General features: G+C 38.8%; 3 protein-coding genes across 3 annotated transcripts; all 3 read left to right on the top strand.

Annotated features, from left to right (window-relative positions):
* Positions 1 to 1,295: 1,295 nt before the first annotated feature.
* LOC132611577 (uncharacterized) lies at positions 1,296 to 10,027 on the top strand. The gene is made up of 2 exons (XM_060325991.1): positions 1,296 to 2,046; positions 10,002 to 10,027. The coding sequence occupies exons 1-2, from the start codon at positions 1,296 to 1,298 to the stop codon at positions 10,025 to 10,027; spliced, it is 777 nt and encodes a 258-aa protein (XP_060181974.1).
* Positions 10,028 to 11,974: 1,947 nt separating this feature from the next.
* Positions 11,975 to 13,544, top strand: LOC132611578 (uncharacterized). Its single transcript, XM_060325992.1, has 2 exons — positions 11,975 to 12,768; positions 12,902 to 13,544. Exons 1-2 carry the CDS (start codon positions 11,975 to 11,977, stop codon positions 13,542 to 13,544), a joined length of 1,437 nt encoding a protein of 478 aa, XP_060181975.1.
* A 10,379-nt stretch (positions 13,545 to 23,923) lies between these two features.
* On the top strand, positions 23,924 to 24,232 carry LOC132611579 (uncharacterized mitochondrial protein AtMg00810-like). Its single transcript, XM_060325993.1, has one exon. It carries the CDS (start codon positions 23,924 to 23,926, stop codon positions 24,230 to 24,232), a length of 309 nt encoding a protein of 102 aa, XP_060181976.1.
* Positions 24,233 to 24,532: the final 300 nt, after the last annotated feature.

Raw genomic sequence — 24,532 nt, forward strand, 5'->3', positions numbered from 1 at the left:
GGAAAAGAAGAAGATTACGCCAGCGGGAATATGGTGAAATAGTTAAAAATTATCTAATTCTTAATTACTACAAATATCGAAATCGACCTTGGACATTATAGAAATATTTCAGTATGAAACATTTTACAATTCTTATAGTGTGCTTATTAGTCATAAATATGAATTAATTAAACAGTAATCGAATAATTATTAATGAAGAAAAAGAGGAAAGGAAAGCCTACCATGTGAAATGAAAAGGAGGGTCCGCATGAGTTTTGTTTATGTATGGGCAAGGCAATGGTATAGCTTTTAGGGGAACTCAAATTTTTCGTTATGTTCATTTCTGACGGGGCGGATCTACACCTTGCCGAGGGTGTTCGGGTTTTCGTTATGTTCATTTCTGATAGGGGCGGATCTACACCTTGCCGAGGGTGTTCACCCGAACACCCTCGGCAAAAAATTACAGTGTACATATAGGGTAGATTTTATGTGTTTATGTATATAAATTAACTTTTGAACACCCTGAACAAATACAAAAGGTTAGCTCAAGCGGTCCAGGGTGTTCAAAATTGTCTCCAACATCCTAGGTTTGATTCTTAGGGATAACATTTTTTTTATATCTAGCTTTTATTATTTTTTCCGAACACCTTGAGTGAAAATTCTAGATCCGCCACTGATTTCTGATGCCTACATTAGCACATGATGTATTATTTTGTTTTTAGTTTAATATTTATGTCTTAATAGTGTAAATAAAAAGTACTACTACATAATCAAGTCGATTATTAATAATTATAAATAATTTTGTATAAATATAAAATAATAGTTAACTTGTCTTCATAAGTTAGCAACAACAACATTGATAACCGTTGTAATTAGTCATTATTATGTACAGCTAGAATATTAGTCATTATTATGTATAGCTAGAATATTTCCTAGAATATTATGTCCAGCGAGAATATCTCCTAGAATAAGGTAAGTCTTTTGTATATATTGATGACACAGCATCATACTTAATCAAGGAATTGATTTCCTACATGGTATCAGACTAGGTTTTCCTTCTCCCCAAAACCCTAACCTAGCCGCCACCCTAACCTAGCCGGCCGCACCTCCCCTCTCCCCTTCGTTCCTCTTCTTCCTCAATTATTCTTCCTTCCTTCATCTTCAAAGCCACCATAACTGACACAGGAGCAAAGTTTCACTCCGCCCTCTCCATAACCAATGTCAAATCTCTCGTTCCTTTCACATTGGACATTGAAAATGGTCCATATCATTCATGGGTGGCGTTATTTAAGGTGCAAGCCCGAGTGCATAACCTGATGCATCACATTATCCCCCCTAAAGAGGCCACGACTAAGGCTAAAATTGATGCCTTACGGGCAGCTGATCCTGAACTCTATGATCGTCTTGATGCGGCAGTCTTACAGTGGATATATGGTACGATCTCTCCTGAATTACTTCAAGCCATATTGGTGAAGGATGACACCGCGGCGAAAGCCTGGCAGAGGTTGGAGGCCATCTTTCAAGACAACAAGGGTTCCAGGGCAACCCATCTCGAGGAAGAACTTGCTGCTGTCTCTCTCGAAAAATTTTCAAGTGCGGATGCGTATTGCAACCACGTGAAAACCTTGGCGGACAGGCTGGCTGATGTGGATGCTCCAGTGGCAAATAGTCGCCTTGTCTTGCGGCTCATTGGTGGTCTTCCAAAGGCCTACTCTGGCACGACGGATTTTGTCCAAAATCAAGACCCATTACCACCTTTTGAAAGCGTTCGATCCCGAATAAAATTGGCGGAACGTACTCTCAAAAACCGTCTCTCCAAGGAAGCCGGCGGGAATGCTGCTTTTATTGCCTCTACTGGCGGTGCCCAACCAGGTAACATGGAACATGTTAACTCCAACTCTCAGAATAATTTTTCTTCAAGTTCCAATCATGGCAAGAATAATAACAACAAGAACAAGAAGAAAAATAATAATGGAAAGAACAATGGGCAAAACCGTAATAATGGCCGCAGTGGGGGTGTCCAGAACGGTGGCCGCGGCACCAACCAGTGGCCGACTGCCGGCACCAGTCAGTGGCAGCCTGTCACAACCCAACTAGGGGCCGTGACGAGTACCCGATACTTGTACCGAGCACCCCTTACCTGTCGTTTTACCTCTATTACTGAGTGGGCCGTATGAACTATACCATATTTTTTTTTTGTTGCTTAACATTAACATTAATAGCATAATTATAAACACGGACTAATAAACTTTGCTAGCACATTATACAGCGACGAGGGCCATCAAAAGTATAAAACATCTAACTGTACACATCTGTCTACGAGCCTCTAAACATAGTACACATATACATAGAAAGGGCCTACTGCCGTGCCCGAATATATACACAAAAATAGTACCAAGGAACTGAGGCTCCAGGACAACTGGAGCGCTGCCAATTGCTGCTGATAGGACTCCTAGGAATCAGGTCCGTCTACCTGCTGACCTGCGCGGCATGAAACGCAGCGTCCACAAGAAGGGACGTCAGTACGAATAGTGTACCGAGTATGTAAGGCATGGAAGATAATATAAACAGAAACATAAGGTACGATTAACAATACCATGGGATCATAGGACATATAATGAGACAAGAAAGTAACCTGTACATATAAGTGCCCTTTGGCGGATACCATGCATGCTTAGCGCTGCGGAACGTGCAGCCCGATCCACATGTGTATATACTATAACATATTGTTGCGGAACGTGCAGCCCGCTCCATGTGTACATATAGTACCTTACTTCCTTGGAAAACATCTTCTTTCATATATATATATATATATATATATATATATATATATATATATATATATATATATATATATATATAAAATAAAACATATCATATTGCCGAGGCGTCGGCTCCGATCCATTTAACCATACACCCCGCGTCCGGGACGAAATTATGTATCATACTCCAACTGATCAGGTGGCTGTGCGTCTATAGCGCCTTCCCTTTCCTGTACTTCCCCATATACATATACATATACTTATAAACATACATCATCTATACAACATGCATGAAAACCCAAGGAAGTTACGTATCCATCGGAGTGACGTAAGGTCGGTAACCTCCGATTGCATTATGGAATAACCGTGGTCGCTTTGTTTCACCTCGAAGGAACGAGTATTTTAAGGCGAGACTACCAACGTAGAATGGCGTTAAGAGAAACATAGAATAGGATCATGGGTATCATAGACGTCAATTCATATGCTTTGGAATCTTTAGAAAATAGTGTCATAACTAAGAAATAGAATTAAAGATCGGGAACTAGTTTGATACTTTCATACTCATATTGAATTCTTAGCTCAAGACTCTTAGTCATGGAATCATTTTTGTCATACTTATCATAGGCATATTCTCTTTTCTAACATCATTGTTATCATTATCGTCATAGAAGTATTCTCGTTAGAATAGTTATAGTACTTGTCATTTGGTAACGGAATAAAGATCAAAGGTTTCCTTTGGATTCAACTTCAAAGTAAGTCAAACGGAACAGTAAGGAAAATCCGGGAACAATGGGCCCACCTCGGGTCAAATGAGGCGGCGTACCAAATTTACGTACGTTACATTTCATGACGGCACTTGTGAGGGTTTTAAGGTAGTCGAGTCCTGTTTATGCAAGCTCCAGGTGTTTAGGAGGTTTTTCCAACATTTCGCACACTTTCTAATTCAATTCTACTGAATGAAAAAGGGGAAACTTTAGGTGCGGATTCCGAAAAATAGAGTTGTCCCCGAGGTTCATATGCAACATATTACGTCTAAGACATGCCATAGAAGGAAGGGTGAAGCCTTACATACCTCTTTCCGCTCCTTATGCTATTCCGAATTCAAGTTGCAAATCCGCCAAAATCTACAAATTGGTCACATTTACCAAACTTTTATTAGAGCATTTGGAATTGGAATCTTAAGATAATACTTGGCTACCGAAATTTCGGCAGCACTTCCCCTGTAAATACACCATCCACAAAATTCAACTCAGCCAATTTTTAATCAATAACAATCCGGGAATTCAACCCGGCCACACTATCAACATAATGTCAACAACCATACTAACAATTTCCATATTCAATCCAAGATACATTATAACAACTTAATCAATTTACTACTTCTTTCAAAACCTCCCAACTCCAATAAAAACAATAACAACCTTATAATATATATTCCAACAACACCATACTAATATCATTATCTTCCATACATGTAAGAACATAATATTCAATTTACATAATCTTCCAAGACAAGCCTCCAACTACTAATACTTCACTAAGCTCATTAGGCTTTTATTTGCAATATAAAATCCACAACACAACAACCAACCTACTAAATAAAACTTGCTCACCATTCATTCATGATTCACCAAATATACACGGCTATACATGTGATATACAACTCACGGCCAACATCATGCACACATGGCTACACTTCACTAAAATCATCCAACTTCCATTATTAACGTAGCATTCATTACAACCACAACTATCCACTAGATAAAATAATTAAAACATGATTTCCACCCACACATAGACATACACGGCCACACAACTATATTCTTGCTATTCATGAATTTCACTCACTTTTGCACACTACAACATGCATAAACATCCATAACATATAAGAAAAGAGTTTCACCTTACCTTCTTCTTTGATTCTCCAACTTGCTTGAATTTCCAACTTATGAATTTGTGTTTTTCTTGCTTCAATAACAACTCTACTTTGTTAAGGACCCTCCACTAGGTAGAAAATGATTTTTGAAGGAATTTTTGTCAATTTTCTTGTTAATTTTTGCACTTGGCCGAAATGGCCTTTGAAGTTTTCTCCTTCTTTTCTTTTCTCAAGTGTTCTTGAAATTTCTAGGGAATTATATGGAATTTTGTGAAGACTTGGTCTTCTTTTAAATCATTCACTTAATTCCCATATGGGCTTGGTGTTGACACCCAATTTTGTCCCACCTATCCTCCGAAATACCTATTTTTCGCTTCCAATATTTTGGCAACTTTAAAAAATAATTATTTGCATTTTTTTATTAATACCGACATTTCATTATCCTGTCATTATCTTTACTACCATCACTACTGCCATTATTATTATTACTATTATCATTATTATTATTATTATTATTATTATTATTATTATTATTATTGTTATCATTATTATTACCAGTATTATCATAATTTGCGTTTCAGCATTTTTTACCACCTTATGCATGCGCATCGCATTTATTTCGCACAATTAAATGATAGCGTTTATTTGTTTTCAAAATGATTTTTTGCACGACTATTACAATGTCATATAATTTTATTATTTGAGCACTAATAATTACATATTTTATATTTTAGTCTGTATTAATTCAGTCCATAATTAAAATCCTAAAACTCTTTGGGCTGAAACCAATTCATAAAATCAGCCCACATTTTAAAACTCATCCAACCCAGCCCATTTCCTAATTAATCAGCCCTACTCTAAATTCCCCAGCCCACTATTTTTAACCCAATACCCGGTCCATTAATCCGACCCGCCCCTTCATTTAACAAAGGAAACCCATTAGGGTTCCCTTCATCTTTTTCAGAAAACACGCCGCCCCCTCCAGCTCCCTTCTCTCTTCTCCTTCCCCGCTCCTCTTCTCTCTCCCACGCACGCCTCTGTCTCCACTTCACCGTGTCTCCCCCACGCGTCTGACACCCCACACCTTCCTGTTCCCCACGCTCTTCCCTCTCCCGCTTCCTTCAACAACTATAAAGAAAGGGGAGAGATTCAAAAGAGGGGGCTTGGTTTTCGATTCATGAAATCCCCTAAGAATCAAGTTTTTTCGAGCCGCAAAATCCTCCTAAACAAAGCATAAGCCGCCTAGAATTCCTCAAAAAATCAGTTTGTCTTCAGCATTCGTAAGCTTATTTCAATATTGGGTCAAGAATACTAGTTCCAGTTCGTATTCGTTTATTTTGTTGTTGCATCGAGCGTCGCAAGCTCGGATTTGGTAGTATTCGAGCGTAGATTGGAAACCCCGCGCCTCACTTCGCTGCATCCGAAGCAGGTGATTTCCTTTCCCTAAATTAAGTAGTTTGGTGTTTAGATGATGATTATATGTTTAGCTTAAGTTGAAGGCGCGATTAGCACGATCCCTCAATTCTGTGTTAGTTAGATAAATGATTGGCTTGTATGGGTGTAGTTTAACTGGGTGATATTAGTCTTACACCCTGTTATCCATATGATTTTGTATATTATTTTGTTATATCGCTTGAATATCTCCTATAGTTGTGTTTGATCTATGATCAGTAGTTCCCTCGTTTATTTCAGCATTTGGCTTCTCCTGATCTTATTGCTGCCTACTATGAGTTTATGCTAGTTTCGGAATATAAGTGGACTAAATCTTTAGTTTAATTAGGTTTTTGCTTGACATTGTTTTATTTTACCATTTTCCAGTTTAGTAGTTTGGTTGCGTGTCAGTATGAACTATATTAAATGATATCATTAATATCTCTGTGCTAGGCTATAAACTGATTCTGATAGATTCCGATGTTAGTATGAGTTCATTTTGGTTCATGTAGTCTTCAGCATGCTAAAGTAGGATTTAAACGATGTAGCAGGTCTAAATAGGATTAACAAGAGTCTGAATTCAACTTGGGTCTGCTTGTAAACATATAATGTCTCTGATTAAATATCCCTTTCTGCTTAAGAATGATTCAAATTATTATCTTGTTATAACTAGTTTGAAATTAAAATTCATGCTAAGGCTGTTTTGAGTGAGCCTTATGGAATGCCCAAGTTTAATTCATCGTACTATAGAGTGAGGTGTTGAGTGTGTGCAAGTCTTCTTCTCATTTACATATCAAACTTCCTGTCGTCTACTGCGAACAACAAGGAGAAAGGATATTTAGAAAGGCTTGACTTGACACAAAATCTATAACCAGGATACAACTCAGCTTTTTGTTGATGTCTTGTGTTGAAATTCTCCCTCAGAAATCAACTGTCATGTAGGAAGTTCAAAGAATAATAAATGATCATCCTCTGTCATGTATAAGTCTGTCTTCATTCATTAATATCACTTAAGATCATTATATGGATCAGTTGAGCGCAGACCCCTAGGTACTACTTGTTTAAACCTGAAAATTGCTATATTATCATATTCCATCGAATTACCTTTCGAGATTATTTGGGCTGTTGTTTTGATAATTAGAAAATGCTAATTAGCCCATCTTGCATCCTAATGTGTCATCGGTTTGGACCAGTGTTCTCCTGGAATGTATATTTTTAGAGTCTGTTTTCCCTCTTGTTGCTTTAGTCTTCTAAGCCTGATGCTTTGTTCTGTATGGTCGATCTTGGCAAGTTGATATTTTCTTTAAGAATTATGTTGAATTGATGCACTCCTTCCATGTGCTGGTTTGGTAGCTACTAAAGTCTAGTGCATCAATGCTGTTTTGAGTGTTTGCTGACCCTGTTCTTTGTCAAAAACTGCCCTAAAACTAAGTAACTTTCAAAGGAATCTCATTTCGCTTGGCCACTGTTTTTTTTTTCTAGCAACAGATATTCACACTTAATAAGGCTATTACACTTAACAAGACTTACCACTGCTATCAGTTGCTATGTTGCCCCGAGCTACTGCAATTTGGATAAAGTTGCCACTGTCCCTTTTGAAACTGTTGCTGCATTTGTAATATCCATCTTAGATTAATTAATTGCTGCATTTTGTTGTTGTCTGTGATTGGCATGTTTGTGACTAAGCTGTTTTTTTTTTTTTTCTTATTTTTCTAAAGAAACTGATATTACACTTAAGTTACTAGTTTAGAATAGCTGCTACTTTTGCAAAAGAATAGAGGAAGGTACCTCACTTGAGATATTGCTGGAATTTTTAAGAAATAATGGATGCATTCGGTAATTAAGAAATAGATGATACATTTGGTAAGGCAAACATAGGGATGGGTTTAGCCTCCTCCGATAGCCAGCCATGCTTAAGGTTCTAGAAATCTTTGGAACTTGTACGGCATCGGGAAGATGAAGGCGAAAGCTTTTCAGTATTAGCCTTCTATACATCCCTATGAACGTGTATACATGATGTATGCTTAGAATATACGTAATCCGTTGAATTGTTTTGAGTTCATATCTCATCTGTTTAACATTATTCATTGGTCACATACTAATCCTTTTCCTTTCGTTTTATGCATGACCACCGCATACGAGTCCCCCGGATTCATCTTCTTCCCCATTTGGTGTTGGGCTATAAAGCCCAACGAAATCTCCTCCGTGTCCAGCCTCCCCTGTCCGCAGCAAGCATATAAAATATTATGGGTTAAGGCCCATATTACTGCAGCAACCCACAATAATGCAAAGAAGTTACTGGGCTAAAAAGCCAACTGCAGCAGATCAGCCATCCTTAATATATCTACTCTTGTATTTCGTTTTGTGCATTTAATTTGTATCATGCGACTAACTCTTTGTTTGCTTCATTTTCCTAGTTTAGATGAATCCTAATAAATTAGAAGGTTTAGTTTGGGAATGGGTAGTTAGTTCAAGGAAAAGAATTAAAGAATATTTTATAAACATGTTTTTTTAAAGTTATCTAAATTATGCATAAGTTTAGCCGAATGTAGTTAATAAAACATAATTTTGTTTATACTTTCGAAAATGCGAAGTTAATTAGTACCTCATCGTTTAGTTTGTTTCAAGTATTTATTAAAACATTGCACAAACTTGCGTTTTCTTCTATTTATTGTTTTATGCAAATCTTATTTTAAATAGCATTATTTCATAAATTTATTTTAAATGGCATTTGAAGTGTTTTTTTTATGCAAATTATTATATTTTCTACAAATCTCATTCTAAATAGCATTTTTATTTAAAGCCTTATCAACTTTTCATAAGTTCTATTTTAAATGGCCTTTAAGATTCCCTCTTATGCAAATTATTATATTTTCTAAATAGCATTATTATATTTTCATTTAAAGCCTAACAACATTTATAAGTCTTATTTCAAAGTATTAGTATATTTTCTTTTTAAAACCCCAGCAGCATTTGCAAGTCGTTTTTCTTAAAGTTTAAGCACTATATTTGCATCTTCCACTTTAATTAGTTAACCTAAGTTTGGTCGGATAACCGTAAGTTAGCGGATTCTAAAGGATGCCTAACCCCTTCCCTTTAGGATAATATAGAACCCTTACCTAGAATCACACTGGTTAAGCAGACTATTAACGGAGGTTTAATTAGCATTACCTTAGTTAATAATTAGGTGTCCTAATTCACCGTAAAATCAATTAGGTGGCGACTCCTTAAAACAAAACAATTTAGGAATCTCCAATATGTTGTACTCCGCTTCAACCCGGTTAAAATGGGGTATAACAGCTTGGCGACTCCGCTGGGGACTTGTAGGTTCTAACCATAACAAATTTAGGTTAATAATTAATTTGTTGGATGTTTGGTTGTTTTCTTTATGTTTGCTTTTATTGTTGCCGTGTTTGTTTCTTTTATGTGCTTTTAAGTGAGTGCTTTATTATGTAAATTTTCTATGTAAGAATGTTACCGCTTTCTTTAAATTGGCATTCCGTTCATATTTCCTCCACTTCTGGAAAACTCACACTATCACACGTACACGCGAGGTGTGTTTTGCGCACCCGCAAATTTTCTTCGTAGAATCCAAATTTTAGAAGAGTTGGCGTATGCGCGGGGTGCCCGAGTAACGGGGACCGCGTAGCCTTCTCACTCGAGTAGTCCGCTCGGGAACCTTGTGTCATAAGAAGCCAACTCCTAGTCAGCTTAAGATAGAGCTGAACCAAAACCCTCTTAAGAACATGCACGAACCTAGGAAGGCTTAATACCCAAGGTGTATTAAGTCCATTAGTAAACGTTACCAAAATGTCCAAGTGGGTTCATGACCCCAAGCGACGCTTATCATGTTATGTGTGCATTATTTGAAGTTGATTGTGCCAAATATCGACCATTGCTCTAATTAATTAAACTTTAGGATGGTGGGATTTGACTAACCTTTTGTGATGCAGATAGCCATGAAGATCGCGAGTTTTGAAAGAAGCTTGGACGCAATTGAACTTAGCTTATTTTTAGGAATATTTTTCTTTTCTTATTTGGCATGTAATAAAGCTTAAAAATATTTATGTAGTTCATTTTGGGAATAGACCCGTTTAATTAATTAAAGAGCAAATGGGATGACATATAATGACACCTTCATCTTTCAAATACACGTTAGGCCTACCTCGGGCATAAGGAGGTCCCCTACGTATTAACACGCGTGAATGTTATTTTATATACTTGTTTTGTGTGCTTGCTTGCTAAATGATTTACTTGAATTTATTTGCAATATGCTTGCTTTTGAATTTATTTGCGATTATCACCTGATGCCAAGCTCATTACTTAAATTTAAAAAGGCTTTTATTTGAATTTATTTGTGAAAAGTTATTACTTGATATTTGCTAACATCATTTTTGTTTCAGAAGAAAAGTAAAATTCATATTTGCTTTGCCGCACAATTGCATATTGTTCATTAATTATTTTTGCATCATCCTCGCCTCAAAAAAAAAAAAAAAAACAAAAACAAAAAAACAAAACAAAACAAAAAAACTATTTATTCCGCGGTTAGCTCACTTTAGCCACTCTAGAACACCTTTAAGATCGTTCGCATTCTTAGCATGGCTCCCGACAAATTTCTAATCGTCGGAGGAAATTTCCTAATTTTCGCATAGATAAACTAGCCTTGAAAAATCCTTAAAGTTAACTCTTATAGTTCCAACTCTGTTTTAATAGGCATTCTCTTATCGTTATTTGCTTAGTTACTCAAATCTATTAGTGTCGAACAATTTGCCCCATCAAACCGCAAGTTTTAGAGCTTTTTTTTTTACGGGTACGATCTTCTGTCTCAAACGATGAAACATTCGACCCGTTAGCTCTATGCCTCGTAGAATCCATTTTGCACTCGGTTTACGTTATGGAACTTTTACTTTCAAATTCTATCATTTTTCAGCATTTATCATTTCTTAAATTGGTAGATGTCCAAATTTATTGGTCCAATCTATCAAATGGCACTTCTCGATTGTTCGATTTTTGCCATCAAGTTGTTCAAGAATGACTGTTCAAGTACCTTGCTTCTGCGGAGTCTTCGCTCCGTCAATCACGTCATTCTAGGTCGCTGAAATTTATCTTCGCGCGCCCATTAATTTCAATTTTTGGCATACAAGTCGAAAGACAATCTCATAGGTCTTCTGTCCTTGACATTTTTGCAACCCGCCAGTGCTTCGTAACTCTCGGGTATATTAAATTCAACTGCCTTGCGCCCGATCAATCGTGATCTTCTTTAAGCTAATCTCTTGCATTATTAAAAAAAAAACTTTTTACACACCGCCCAAACTACGTTTGACCTGATTTCCTGTCGGATACAGGATACGTAGGCAGCCTATATAAGGCCCGGTCTTCTTTACTGCAAATTTTAATATTCCCCGAACGAGGGAGCATGAAACTGGGACAAATTATAAAAAAAAAAAAAAAAAAAAAGGGAATTAAAATAAAAAAATAAAAAATGGATGCCGAAATTGGTAAGAATTAACTCAGAACCGAGCTTTGGCGTTCAATATAAGTCAACCTTTCTTCAAATGGCATGTTCTACTCCAATGTAGTTTTCTTTTCTTCCGATTCATTCGCAACCGTCAGAGCTAAATAGCTGGTGATTCATTTTCGTCCTTTCGTTTCCTTTATATGACTCAAGTCATCTCTAATCTAGAGCCTGCTTAATTAGATCACGAACTTTAAATGGGATATATATATATATATATATATATATATATATATATATATATATATATATATATATATATATATATATATATATATATATATATTATTTTGGGCATTTACTTCATGCACTAACATTTTATTTTGTTTGTGAAGTTTACTTTTCTCTTTAAAAGGTTGTCTGGCATTGAACATTGTTTTGGCTGCGAATCTGCATTAAGGACGAGATACAATGGCAAAAAGATTTGAATCATTCAACACCGGTATGGGTTTGGTACAAGAACAAAACGATAGCAAGGGAAAGGTGGTTCGAAAAAATATTGTAGCCAATCTGGGAAATACCTTAAGCCTTCTTCCTAACACAACCTCAACTTCCAGCAACGTTTCCTTAGCCATTTCGCCTCACTTAGATCCTACCTATACCATTCCACAAATGCCTTCAACCTACACTCCCGATCAAGTAGTGATAATTCCTAATCCTCAATTTTCCACAACCACCACTCAATTCGAGAAAAGTAAGAAAAATGAACTGGCAATATCCCCATATAGGAGGCCTGGAAAGGAAATCAAGTCGCTTTGCCATGAAGATTTGGGAAAAGAACTCCACGATTTGAGGAAAGTCATTAATGAAGAGTTATGTTCGAGAAATTTCCAGATTTTGAAGTATGAAGATTTATGTGTGCATCCAAACGTTGAGCTTCCGTCAGGGTACAAAATACCTAAGTTTAACACTTTCAATGGGAAGGGAGATCCCGTCGCTCATTTAAAGGACTATTGCAGTAGATTAATTGGTATTGGACATATTGAAGCAGTACGAATGAGATTGTTCATTCAAAGTTTATCAGGATCAGCACTCTATTGGTACACTAAACAAGATTTTAGCAAATGGCTTACGTGGGAAGATATGGCCCGCGGATTTATAAAGCAATTCGAGTTTAACAATGGAGTCGATCCGCACATAGCCGATTTGCTTAGAATAAAGAAAATTCCACATGAGTCTTTCCAAGAATATGCCATACGATGGAGGTTAGAAGCTTCAAAAATACATCCTCCATTATCCGAGAGGGAATTGATCTCAACCTTCATCCAAATTCAGGAAGACTTATATTATGATAAATTGCTCGGAGCTTGTGCACACAACTCCTCTGATTTTGATTAGGATTGGTAGGGAACTAGAAAATGCCATTCAAGAAGGGAGAATTACAGATAGCTCAGCAACACAAGCCGTTCACCAAACCTTCCAAGCGGAGATACTAGGAAATCTGCAAAGTGAAATGAAACAAAACCAATTTGCTTCCACGATTATGCATCAAGCGCAATGCCATAAAAGTCACCAAATTTTTCAATCTTATGCCACTATGCAATGTCCTCGTCAGCAAAACTCCCAGCAAGGCTACCAACGACAGGTTCACCAAGCACAATCAAGCTCTCAACATAAAATGAAGAGGAAATCGTTTTGCTTCACTACTCTAAATGAACCATTGGCAAATATATTTAAAAGGTTGAGTGCTAAGGGTATTCTACAACCAAAGAAGGGATTTATACCTAAGCATCCACCGCCAAACATTGATTTATCTAAGAGTTGTGCTTATCACTCAAACATTCAAGGACATGACATTGAAGAATGTCCAGCACTAAGATTTAAGATTCAAAGCATGATTGAAAGTGACAAGATAAAGCTACAGCTAGAGCCTTCAACCGGTAATATTGCAAACACAAAGACAACTGTTTTTAAGGGCGATTCATCGAAACTGGCACCAAGGCATTTGAAAAGAAAGCGTGCAACAAGTCAAGCAGACTGATAGGGACATCATCTCGCTACTCGAGAATGTCATCCTCCACATGCCCATCTTTAGGAATAGCGCTATCTTGTAATCTTTTCTAGACTTTTTCAATGAACTACGGTCGACCTGATTCCTGTTAGTAGCAGGATACGTAGGCGCCCATGTTGGGTCCGGTCTCAATAAATAAAAATTCCAATTCCCCCATTGCCGAACTGGAGAAATTTTGCAGACAGCTTATCCCAAGCCATATTCACATAATCAGATTTTCGCAATGGCATAGCAACGAGAAGCGCAGATTCAAAGCCAAAGCTTCAATGTTCAATACAAGGCAATCACTTCCTTTTATACTAACAAATTTTCTTTGAGTAATGCAGAACCGATTTTTAGCTACTCCTCAACGATAATGCACGGCATACGAATCTTAGCATCAAGAAAACATCACGAAAGTCATGAAGCAAAGGATGATTCAAAATCAACACAAATTTCGAAACCCATAATTTTCTTTGAGCGCAGGAATTTTATTCATGGAAACATTTTAGCAAGGTGAAATATCACCAAGGTTTCCAGTTGCGGAAGCCGAAGTATGCTTACAGCTTTGCAGGGACTGCGCATCGAGCGGTTTGAATCTTCCTATAACACGCACAAATATTATTGCTTTCAAATGCTCTGCGCATGCACTACTATTTTAAATACCACGCACTGCATATGCACTATTGCTTTAAATTCCCCGCACTGCATGCACTATTATTTTTAATACCACGCACTGCATATGCACTATTGCTTTAAATTCCCCACACTGCATGCACTACTATTTTAAATACCACGCACTGCATATGCACTATTGCTTTAAATTTCCCGCACTGCATATGCACCACTGCTTTCAAATGTCCCGCACTGCAAAAGCACCGCGCCTGCATTGGATTATTACTTTCAAATGTCCTGCAAAGGCACAACATCATTGTTCGCAAACGCACAGCATTTGGGTTCTTCCACCCTAAAATAGGATACTTGGGTTAGTCCACCCTAAAATAGGATATATCGGGTTCGTCCACCCTAAAATAGGACATATTGGGTTCTTCCACCTTAAAATAGGATATTGGGTTCTTCCACCCTAAAATAGAATGCTTGGGTTCTTCCACCCTAAAATAGGATGCTTGGGTTCTTCCACCCTAAAATAGGATACTTGGGTTCGTCCACCCTAAAATAGGACATATTGGGTTCTTCCACCCTAAAATAGGATATATTGGGTTCGTCCACCCTAAAATAGGACATATTGGGTACTTCCACCCTAAAATAGGATGCTTGGGTACTTCCACCCTATAATAGGATGTTTGGGTTCTTCCACCCTAAAATAGGATGCTTGGGTTCTTCCACCCTAAAATAGGATACTTGGGTTCGTCCACCCTAAAACAGGATACACGGGTTCTTCCACCCTAAAATAGGAAATTTCGGGCTCAACCGCCTTTTATATATTGAATGGGCTGTGCACCGCCCCTTTGAAATTTTTACATAAGGCTGAGCACCGCCTTTCATATGTTACATGGGCCATGCACCGCCCTTTGTAATTTATGCATAAGGTTGAGCACCGCCTTTCATATGTTACATGGGCCATGCACCGCCCTTTGTAATTTCTGCATAAGGCTGAGCACCACCTTTCATGTTGCATGGGCTGCGCACCGCCCATTTAAATTTCTGCATAAGGCTGAGCACCGCCCTTTTAATTTCTGCATAAGGTTGTGCACCGCCTTTCATATGATGCATGGGCTGCGCACCGCCCTTTGCATCGCTTTCATATGTTATATGGGCCATGCACCGCCCTTTTAGATTTCTGCATAAGGCTGTGCACCGCCTTCCATATGATGCATGGGCTGCGCATCGCCCTTTGCATCGCTTTCATATATTGCCTGGGTCATGCACCGCCCTTTTTAATTTCTGCATAAGGCTGTGCACCGCCTTTCATATGATGTATGGGCTGCGCACCGCCCTTTGCATCGCTTTCATGTATTGCCTGGGCCATGCACCCCCCTTTGTAATTTCTGCATAAGGCTGAGCACCGCCTTCCATATGATGCATGGGCTGCGCACCGCCCTTTGCATCGCTTTCATATATTGCCTGGGCCATGCACCGCCCTTTTTAGATTTCTGCATAAGGCTGTGCACCGCCTTCCATATGATGCATGGGCGGCGCACCGCCCTTTGCATCGCTTTCATATATTGCCTGGGCCATGCACCGCCCTTTTTAAAATTTTCGCATAAGGCTGTGCACCGCCTTTTATATGATGCATGGGCTGCGCACCGCCCGTTGCATCGCTTTCATATATTACCTGGGCCATGCACCGCCCTTTTAAATTTTCGCATAAGGCTGTGCACCGCCTTTTATATGATGCATGGGCTGCGCACCGCCCTTTGCATCGCTTTCATTTATTGCTTGGGCCATGCACCGCCCTTTTAAATTTTTCTGCATAAGGCTGTGCACCGCCTCTTATAGGATGCATGGGCTGCGCACCGCCCTTTGCATCGCTTTTACATATTACTTGGGCCATGCACCGTCCTTTTAAATTTCTGCATAAGGCTGAGCACCGTCTTTCATATATTACATGGGCCATGCACCGCCCTTTGAAATATTTGCATAAGGCTGCGCACCGCCTTCAATACATTACATGGGCCATGCACCGCCCTTTGTAATTTTCTGCACAAGGCTGAGCACCGCCTTTCATATGATGCATGGGCCGCACACCGCACCTTTGCATCGCTTTCACATGTTGCACGGGCTGCGCACCGCCTTTGAAATTTCTGCATAAGACATCGCACCGCACCTGCTTTGTTTTATTATTATTCTTTTCTTAATGCCCTGCATATGTTCGCAGCCGCATTGCACCGCGCTTGCATCGCTTTATTTCAAATGTTTATTTTACTGATTGTTTTATCTAGTTTAAAGTTTCGCAGGAGCTTTAGCGCAATGTGGAACTATTTCTTCGGCAGCGAACTGGGGCAATACGTCGGGAAGGATGAGCAGACTTCCCGACAAGGGTTAAAGATCTACCTCGAACACTCGGCTCCAATTTCAAATTTCCCGCTCGCGTTCCAGCACACTCAATTTTCAAAGTTCTATCACAATACCCAGTGTCATCATAATTCGACACTGGGACAATATTTTGCGAAGATTCGCATCAAATCGTGAGTTGCCAGTCATAGGTGCCGTAGTCTTCCTAGAACTACACATGGCCTGATTCTCGTGCAACCCGAGATATGTAGGCGATTCAGAGACCAGAGTTCGGCCGTAATTTTCTTTACCCTTAGTTCTCCGTGGTCCTTTAGTCGGGACAAAATAGGCTACTAAGTCAACGTCTTTGCCCGAAAATTCCTTCATCATTACCGGACAAAGAGGGACAAGTTGTTGACACCCAATTTTGTCCCACCTATCCTCCGAAATACCTATTTTTCGCTTCCAATATTTTGGCAGCTTTAAAAAATAATTATTTGCATTTTTTTATTAATACCGACATTTCATTATCCTGTCATTATCTTTACTACCATCACTACTGCCATTATTATTATTACTATTATCATTATTATTATTATTATTATTATTATTATTATTATTATTATTGTTATCATTATTATTACCAGTATTATCATAATTTGCGTTTCAGCATTTTTTACCACCTTATGCATACGCATCGCATTTATTTCGCACAATTAAATGATAGCGTTTATTTGTTTTCAAAATGATTTTTTGCACGACTATTACAATGTCATATAATTTTATTATCTGAGCACTAATAATTACATATTTTACATTTTAGTCCGTATTAATCCAGTCCATAATTAAAATCCTAAAACTCTTTGGGCTGAAACCAATTCATAAAATCAGCCCACATTTTAAAACTCATCCAACCCAGCCCATTTCCTAATTAATCAGCCCTACTCTAAATTCCCCAGCCCACTATTTTTAACCCAATACCCGGTCCATTAATCCGACCCGCCCTTTCATTTAACAAAGGAAACCCATTAGGGTTCCCTTCATCTTTTTCAGAAAACACGCCGCCCCCTCCAGCTCCCTTCTCTCTTCTCCTTCCCCGCTCCTCTTCTCTCTCCCACGCACGCCTCTGTCTCCACTTCACCGTGTCTCCCCCACGCGTCTGACACCCCACACCTTCCTGTTCCCCACGCTCTTCCCTCTCCCGCTTCCTTCAACAACTATAAATAAAGGGGAGAGATTCGAAAGAGGGGGCTTGGTTTTCGATTCATGAAATCCCCTAAGAATCAAGTTTTTTCGAGCCGCAAAATCCTCCTAAACAAAGCATAAGCCGCCTGGAATTCCTCAAAAAATCAGTTTGTCTTCAGCAGTCGTAAGCTTATTTCAATATTGGGTCAAGAATACTAGTTCCAGTTCGTATTCGTTTATTTTGTTGTTGCATCGAGCGTCGCAAGCTCGGATTTGGTAGTGTTCGATCGTAGATTGGAAACCCCGCGCCTCACTTCGCTGCATCCGAAGCAGGTGATTTCCTTTCCCTAAATTAAGTATTTTGGTGTTTAGATGATGATTATATGTTTAGCTTAAGTTGAAGGCGCGATTAGCACGATCCCTCAATTCTGTGTTAGTTAGATAAATGATTGGCTTGTATGGGTGTAGTTTAACTGGGTGATATTAGTCTTACACCCTGTTATCCATATGATTTTGTATATTATTTTGTTATATCGTTTGAATATCTCCTATAGTTGTGTTTGATCTATGATCAGTAGTTCCCTCGTTTATTTCAGCATTTGGCTTCTCCTGATCTTATTGCTGCCTACTATGAGTTTATGCTAGTTTCGGAATATAAGTGGACTAAATCTTTAGTTTAATTAGGTTTTTGCTTGACATTGTTTTATTTTACCATTTTTCAGTTTAGTAGTTTGGTTGCGTGTCAGTATGAGTGTGTGCAAGTCTTCTTCTCATTTACATATCAAACTTCCTGTCGTCTACTGCGAACAACAAGGAGAAAGGATATTTAGAAAGGCTTGACTTGACACAAAATCTATAACCAGGATACAACTCAGCTTTTTGTTGATGTCTTGTGTTGTAATTCTCCCTCAGAAATCAACTGTCATGTAGGAAGTTCAAAGAATAATAAATGATCATCCTCTGTCATGTATAAGTCTGTCTTCATTCATTAATATCACTTAAGATCATTATATGGATCAGTTGAGCGCAGACCCCTAGGTACTACTTGTTTAAACCTGAAAATTGCTATATTATCATATTCCATCGAATTACCTTTCGAGATTATTTGGGCTGTTGTTTTGATAATTAGAAAATGCTAATTAGCCCATCTTGCATCCTAATGTGTCATCGGTTTGGACCAGTGTTCTCCTGGAATGTATATTTTTAGAGTCTGTTTTCCCTCTTGTTGCTTTAGTCTTCTAAGCCTGATGCTTTGTTCTGTATGGTCGATCTTGGCAAGTTGATATTTTCTTTAAGAATTATGTTGAATTGATGCACTCCTTCCATGTGCTGGTTTGGTAGCTACTAAAGTCTAGTGCATCAATGCTGTTTTGAGTGTTTGCTGACCCTGTTCTTTGTCAAAAACTGCCCTAAAACTAAGTAACTTTCAAAGGAATCTCATTTCGCTTGGCCACTGTTTTTTTTTTCTAGCAACAGATATTCACACTTAATAAGGCTATTACACTTAACAAGACTTACCACTGCTATCAGTTGCTATGTTGCCCCGAGCTACTGCAATTTGGATAAAGTTGCCACTGTCCCTTTTGAAACTGTTGCTGCATTTGTAATATCCATCTTAGATTAATTAATTGTTGCATTTTGTTGTTGTCTGTGATTGGCATGTTTGTGACTAAGCTGTTTTTTTTTTCTTTCTTATTTTTCTAAAGAAACTGATATTACACTTACGTTACTAGTTTAGAATAGCTGCTACTTTTGCAAAAGAATAGAGGAAGGTACCTCACTTGAGATATTGCTGGAATTTTTAAGAAATAATGGATGCATTCGGTAATTAAGAAATAGATGATACATTTGGTAAGGCAAACATAGGGATGGGTTTAGCCTCCTCCGATAGCCAGCCATGCTTAAGGTTCTAGAAATCTTTGGAACTTGTACGACATCGGGAAGATGAGGGCGAAAGCTTTTCAGTATTAGCCTTCTATACATCCCTATGAACGTGTATACATGATGTATGCTTAGCATATACGTAATCTGTTGAATTGTTTTGAGTTCATATCTCATCTGTTTAACATTATTCATTGGTCACATACTAATCCTTTTCCTTTCGTTTTATGCATGACCACCGCATACGAGTCCCTCGGATTCATCTTCTTCCGCATTTGGTGTTGGGCTAAAAAGCCCAACGAAATCTCCTCCGTGTCCAGCCTCCCCTGTCCGCAGCAAGCATATAAAATATTATGGGTTAAGGCCCATATTACTGCAGCAACCCACAATAATGCAAAGAAGTTACTGGGCTAAAAAGCCAACTGCAGCAGATCAGCCATCCTTAATATATCTACTCTTGTATTTCGTTTTGTGCATTTAATTTGTATCATGCGACTAACTCTTTGTTTGCTTCATTTTCCTAGTTTAGATGAATCCTAATAAATTAGAAGGTTTAGTTTGGGAATGGGTAGTTAGTTCAAGGAAAAGAATTAAAGAATATTTTATAAACATGTTTTTTTAAAGTTATCTAAATTATGCATAAGTTTAGCCGAATGTAGTTAATAAAACATAATTTTGTTTATACTTCCGAAAATGCGAAGTTAATTAGTACCTCATCGTTTAGTTTGTTTCAAGTATTTATTAAAACATTGCACAAACTTGCGTTTTCTTCTATTTATTGTTTTATGCAAATCTTATTTTAAATAGCATTATTTCATAAATTTATTTTAAATGGCATTTGAAGTGTTTTTTTTTATGCAAATTATTATATTTTCTACAAATCTCATTCTAAATTGCATTTTTATTTAAAGCCTTATCAACTTTTCATAAGTTCTATTTTAAATGGCCTTTAAGATTTCCTCTTATGCAAATTATTATATTTTTTAAATAGCATTATTATATTTTCATTTAAAGCCTAACAACATTTATAAGTCTTATTTCAAAGTATTAGTATATTTTCTTTTTAAAACCCCAGCAGCATTTGCAAGTCGTTTTTCTTAAAGTTTAAGCACTATATTTGCATCTTCCACTTTAATTAGTTAACCTAAGTTTGGTCGGATAACCGTAAGTTAGCGGATTCTAAAGGATGCCTAACCCCTTCCCTTTAGGATAATATAGAACCCTTACCTAGAATCACACTGGTTAAGCAGACTATTAACGGAGGTTTAATTAGCATTACCTTAGTTAATAATTAGGTGTCCTAATTCACCGTAAAATCAATTAGGTGGCGACTCCTTAAAACAAAACAATTTAGGAATCTCCAATATGTTGTACTCCGCTTCAACCCGGTTAAAATGGTGTATAACACTTGGCCCATCAAGAAAGAAGTTGGATGGCCAACCTTGGCCCAAAGTGATCTAGCCCATTTTTTTTTGTACTTCATGACAAATTTAATTTTTCCAATTTCCAAATTTGCCCTTCGCCTTCCTCCATATTTCCACGAGTCATATTGCAAATTTACCTTTTTGCCCCTAACTTTTCTTAATATTTTCGCTTCTAAATTCTTCATAAGCAACTCATATGCCAAACAAAACAAAAAAATAAGGCCTTGCTTGTTGTCTTCCCGCGATTATCTTGAATTATCCGATTGCACAAAAATGCGGGATATAACACAGCCGCGCCACGTTCTCCTCCTATACCCTCCATATGGGCAGTGGCCAACACAGTGGGCTGCTCCACCATGCCCTTACCCGACTGCTCCACGGCAGCAGCCGCGACCAGCGATGCAGCCCGGCATTATCGGGCCCAGACCTCAACAGGCATACACGGCCTCGGTAGCACAGCCCTATGTTGGCTACACTCCGACAGACATTGAGGCGGCAATGCATACTTTCTCTATCGCTCCACCGGATGGAAATTAGTATATGGATACCGATGCAACATCACATATGACCTCGGACCAAGGTACACTCTCATCTTATTTTAATTTGAGCAATAGTAATCATCGCATTGTTGTTGGTAATGGGCATGTAATTCCAATTCATGGTTTCGGGAACACTACTCTCTCACCTCCACACACCCCTCTCACCTTAAATAATGTATTGCATGCACCCAAGCTCATTAAAAATCTTATTTCCGTCCGAAAATTTGCCATTGATAACTGGGTTTCTATTGAATTTGACCCGTTTGGTTTTTATGTGAAGGATTTCCAGACGGGGAACAAACTAATGAGATGTAACATTAGCGAGGACCTCTATCCACTCTCCACCGTCATCCAGGCCTCACCTTCACAATCTCCTTCCGTCTTCACTGCTTTGTCTCCTGATTTATGGCATCGTCATTTAGGACATCCGGGAGCCCAAACTTTACGCTTTCTTCATAGAAAGCATTTTATTGAATGTAATATGAACAAACAGTTTTTATGTTCATCTTGTACTTTGGGGAAACAAGTTAAATTACCTTTTTATGAATCGATGTCATTCACTGCTTTTCCATTTGACATAGTTCATAGTGATCTTTGGACATCGCTCGTAGCTAGCTCTAATGGGCATCGTTACTATGTACTATTTCTTGATGATTTTAGTAAATTTTTGTGGACTTTTCCTATCTCTAAGAAGTCTCAAGTTTACTCTCTTTTCACCTCATTCCATGCTCTTGTCAAAACTCAATTTGAAAGGTCCTTTAAAAATTTACAATGTGACAATGGGAAAGAATTTGATAACGGGCCACTTCAACTATTTGCTCAAAAACATGGGATGCAATTCCGCGTCTCTTGCCCTCACACATCTCCTCAAAATGGAAAAGTCGAACGTCACATCCGATCCATAAATAATGTATTTCGGACCATGCTCACCCATGCCTCGATGCCCTCTCTTTTTAGCATCATGCACTTTCTATGGCCACATACCTTTTGAACATTCTCCCTACTAAAGTTCTCGGATCCTCTTCCCGTACTCAACTCCTCTACCAGAAAGATCCTCTCTATTCCCATCTTCGGGTTTTTGGGTGTCTCTGTTTTCCTTTGTTTCCATCCACCACCATTCATAAGTTGCAAGCACGGTCCACTCCTTGTGTCTTTCTTGGGTACCCTTCCGATCATAGGGGATATAAGTGTTATGATATGTCAACCCGAAAAATCTTCGTTGCCCGTCATGTGGTATTTGATGAACACACATTCCTATTCTCAAAACTTCATACTCCTACATCTCACACGTATGAATTTTTGGACCATAATGTTCATCCATACATCACTCATCACATGCAACGAAATTCTGGAACTACATCTCCCAACACTCTAAATCCCCTCCCACCTCCACCCGCGACCACTCCTAGTCCCCAGCAGCAGCCCCCCGCTGCAGGACAGCCCTCACGCTGCTCCTGCACCGCTGCCTTCCAGCCCGTCACCACCACCTACGACCCCCTCTCCACAGCAGCTACACCCCATGACTACTCAGTCCCGTAATGGCATTTTCAAACCCAATTTGAAATATTCCTCCAACCTTAACACAGAGACCACTACCTCCATCTCTCCATTACCCAAAAATCCCGTAAGTGCTCTCCGTGACTTAAATTGGAAGAATGCCATGATGGATGAATTTAATGCTCTAATTGCAAATAAGACATGGGAGTTAGTTCCTCGGCCTGCTAATGTTAATGTGATTCGGTCAATGTGGATTTTCCGTCATAAAAAGAAATCTAATGGTTATTTTGAGAGGCATAAAGCCCATCTTGTAGGTGATGGCAGGTCTCAGCAGAAGGGTGTTGACTGTGAGGAGACCTTCAGTCCGGTGGTCAAACCGGCATCCATTCGCACTGTGCTAAGTATTGCATTATCTTATTCTTGGCCCATCTACCAGCTCGATGTCAAGAATACTTTTCTTCATGGTAATCTATCTGACACTCTATATATGTATCAACCATTGGGTTTTCGGGACCCCAATTTTCCTGATCATGTCTGCCTATTGAAGAAGTCTCTCTACGGCCTGAAACAAGCCCCTCAGGCTTGGTACCAGCGGTTTGCTGATTTTGTCGCCACCGTTGGCTTCTCACACAGCAAGTCTGATCACTCATTATTCATTTATCGCAGGGGTTCTGATATTGCATATATACTGTTTTATGTCGATGACATCATTCTTACGGCCTCTTCAGACGATCTCCGTAAGTCTATTATGGCACTCTTGAGTGCCGAGTTTGCCATGAAAGACCTTGGTCCACTGAGCTATTTCTTGGGTGTTGCTGTTACTCGTAATGCAGATGGCTTATTTTTATCATAGAAGCAATATGTTGAAGAAATCCTGGAACGGGCAGGGATGTCACACTGTAGCCCGTCTCCTACACCTGTTGACACGAAGCCGAAGCTAAGTGCCGCCAACGATGCACCATTTGATGATCTGACTAAGTATCGTCAGCTTGCTGGGGCTTTGCAGTACCTTACATTCACTAGACCAGATATCTCCTATGCCGTCCAACAGGTGTGTCTCCACATGCATGACCCTTGTAATGAACACATGGCTGCTCTTAAGCGTATTCTGCGCTACTTTCAGGGGTCTATCGATTTTGGTTTGCATCTCTACAAGTCTACTGTCAACAACTTAGTCTCCTATACAGATGTAGATTAGGGTGGCTGCCCGGATACCAGACGCTCCACCTCTGGCTATTGTGTCTTTCTCGATGACAACTTGATTTCCTGGTCCTCAAAACGTCAGCCTACACTCTCTCGTTCTAGTGCTGAGACCGAATACAGAGGAGTTGCTAATGTTGTCTCCGAATCCTGCTGGATCAGGAATTTACTTCTTGAGCTACATTGCCCGATCCAAAAGGCGACACTTGTTTATTGTGACAATGTGAGTGCGATATACTTATTAGGTAACCCGGTACAACATCAGCGCACTAAACACATTGAAATGGACATACACTTT

Source organism: Lycium barbarum, chromosome 9 (genome assembly GCF_019175385.1).
Source record: "Lycium barbarum isolate Lr01 chromosome 9, ASM1917538v2, whole genome shotgun sequence".
Taxonomy (NCBI): Eukaryota; Viridiplantae; Streptophyta; class Magnoliopsida; order Solanales; family Solanaceae; genus Lycium; species Lycium barbarum.

Bases quoted from the DNA above. Each gene is read 5' to 3' on its own strand.
- LOC132611579 (XM_060325993.1), top strand. From the start codon at position 23,924: ATGTCACACTGTAGCCCGTCTCCTACACCTGTTGACACGAAGCCGAAG.
- LOC132611577 (XM_060325991.1), top strand. From the start codon at position 1,296: ATGCATCACATTATCCCCCCTAAAGAGGCCACGACTAAGGCTAAAATT. The intron at 2,047-10,001 runs GTCAGTGGCAGC...TTTGTGATGCAG, and splicing joins GTGGCCGACTGCCGGCACCA to ATAGCCATGAAGATCGCGAG.
- LOC132611578 (XM_060325992.1), top strand. From the start codon at position 11,975: ATGGCAAAAAGATTTGAATCATTCAACACCGGTATGGGTTTGGTACAA. The intron at 12,769-12,901 runs GTTAGAAGCTTC...GATTTTGATTAG, and splicing joins GAATATGCCATACGATGGAG to GATTGGTAGGGAACTAGAAA.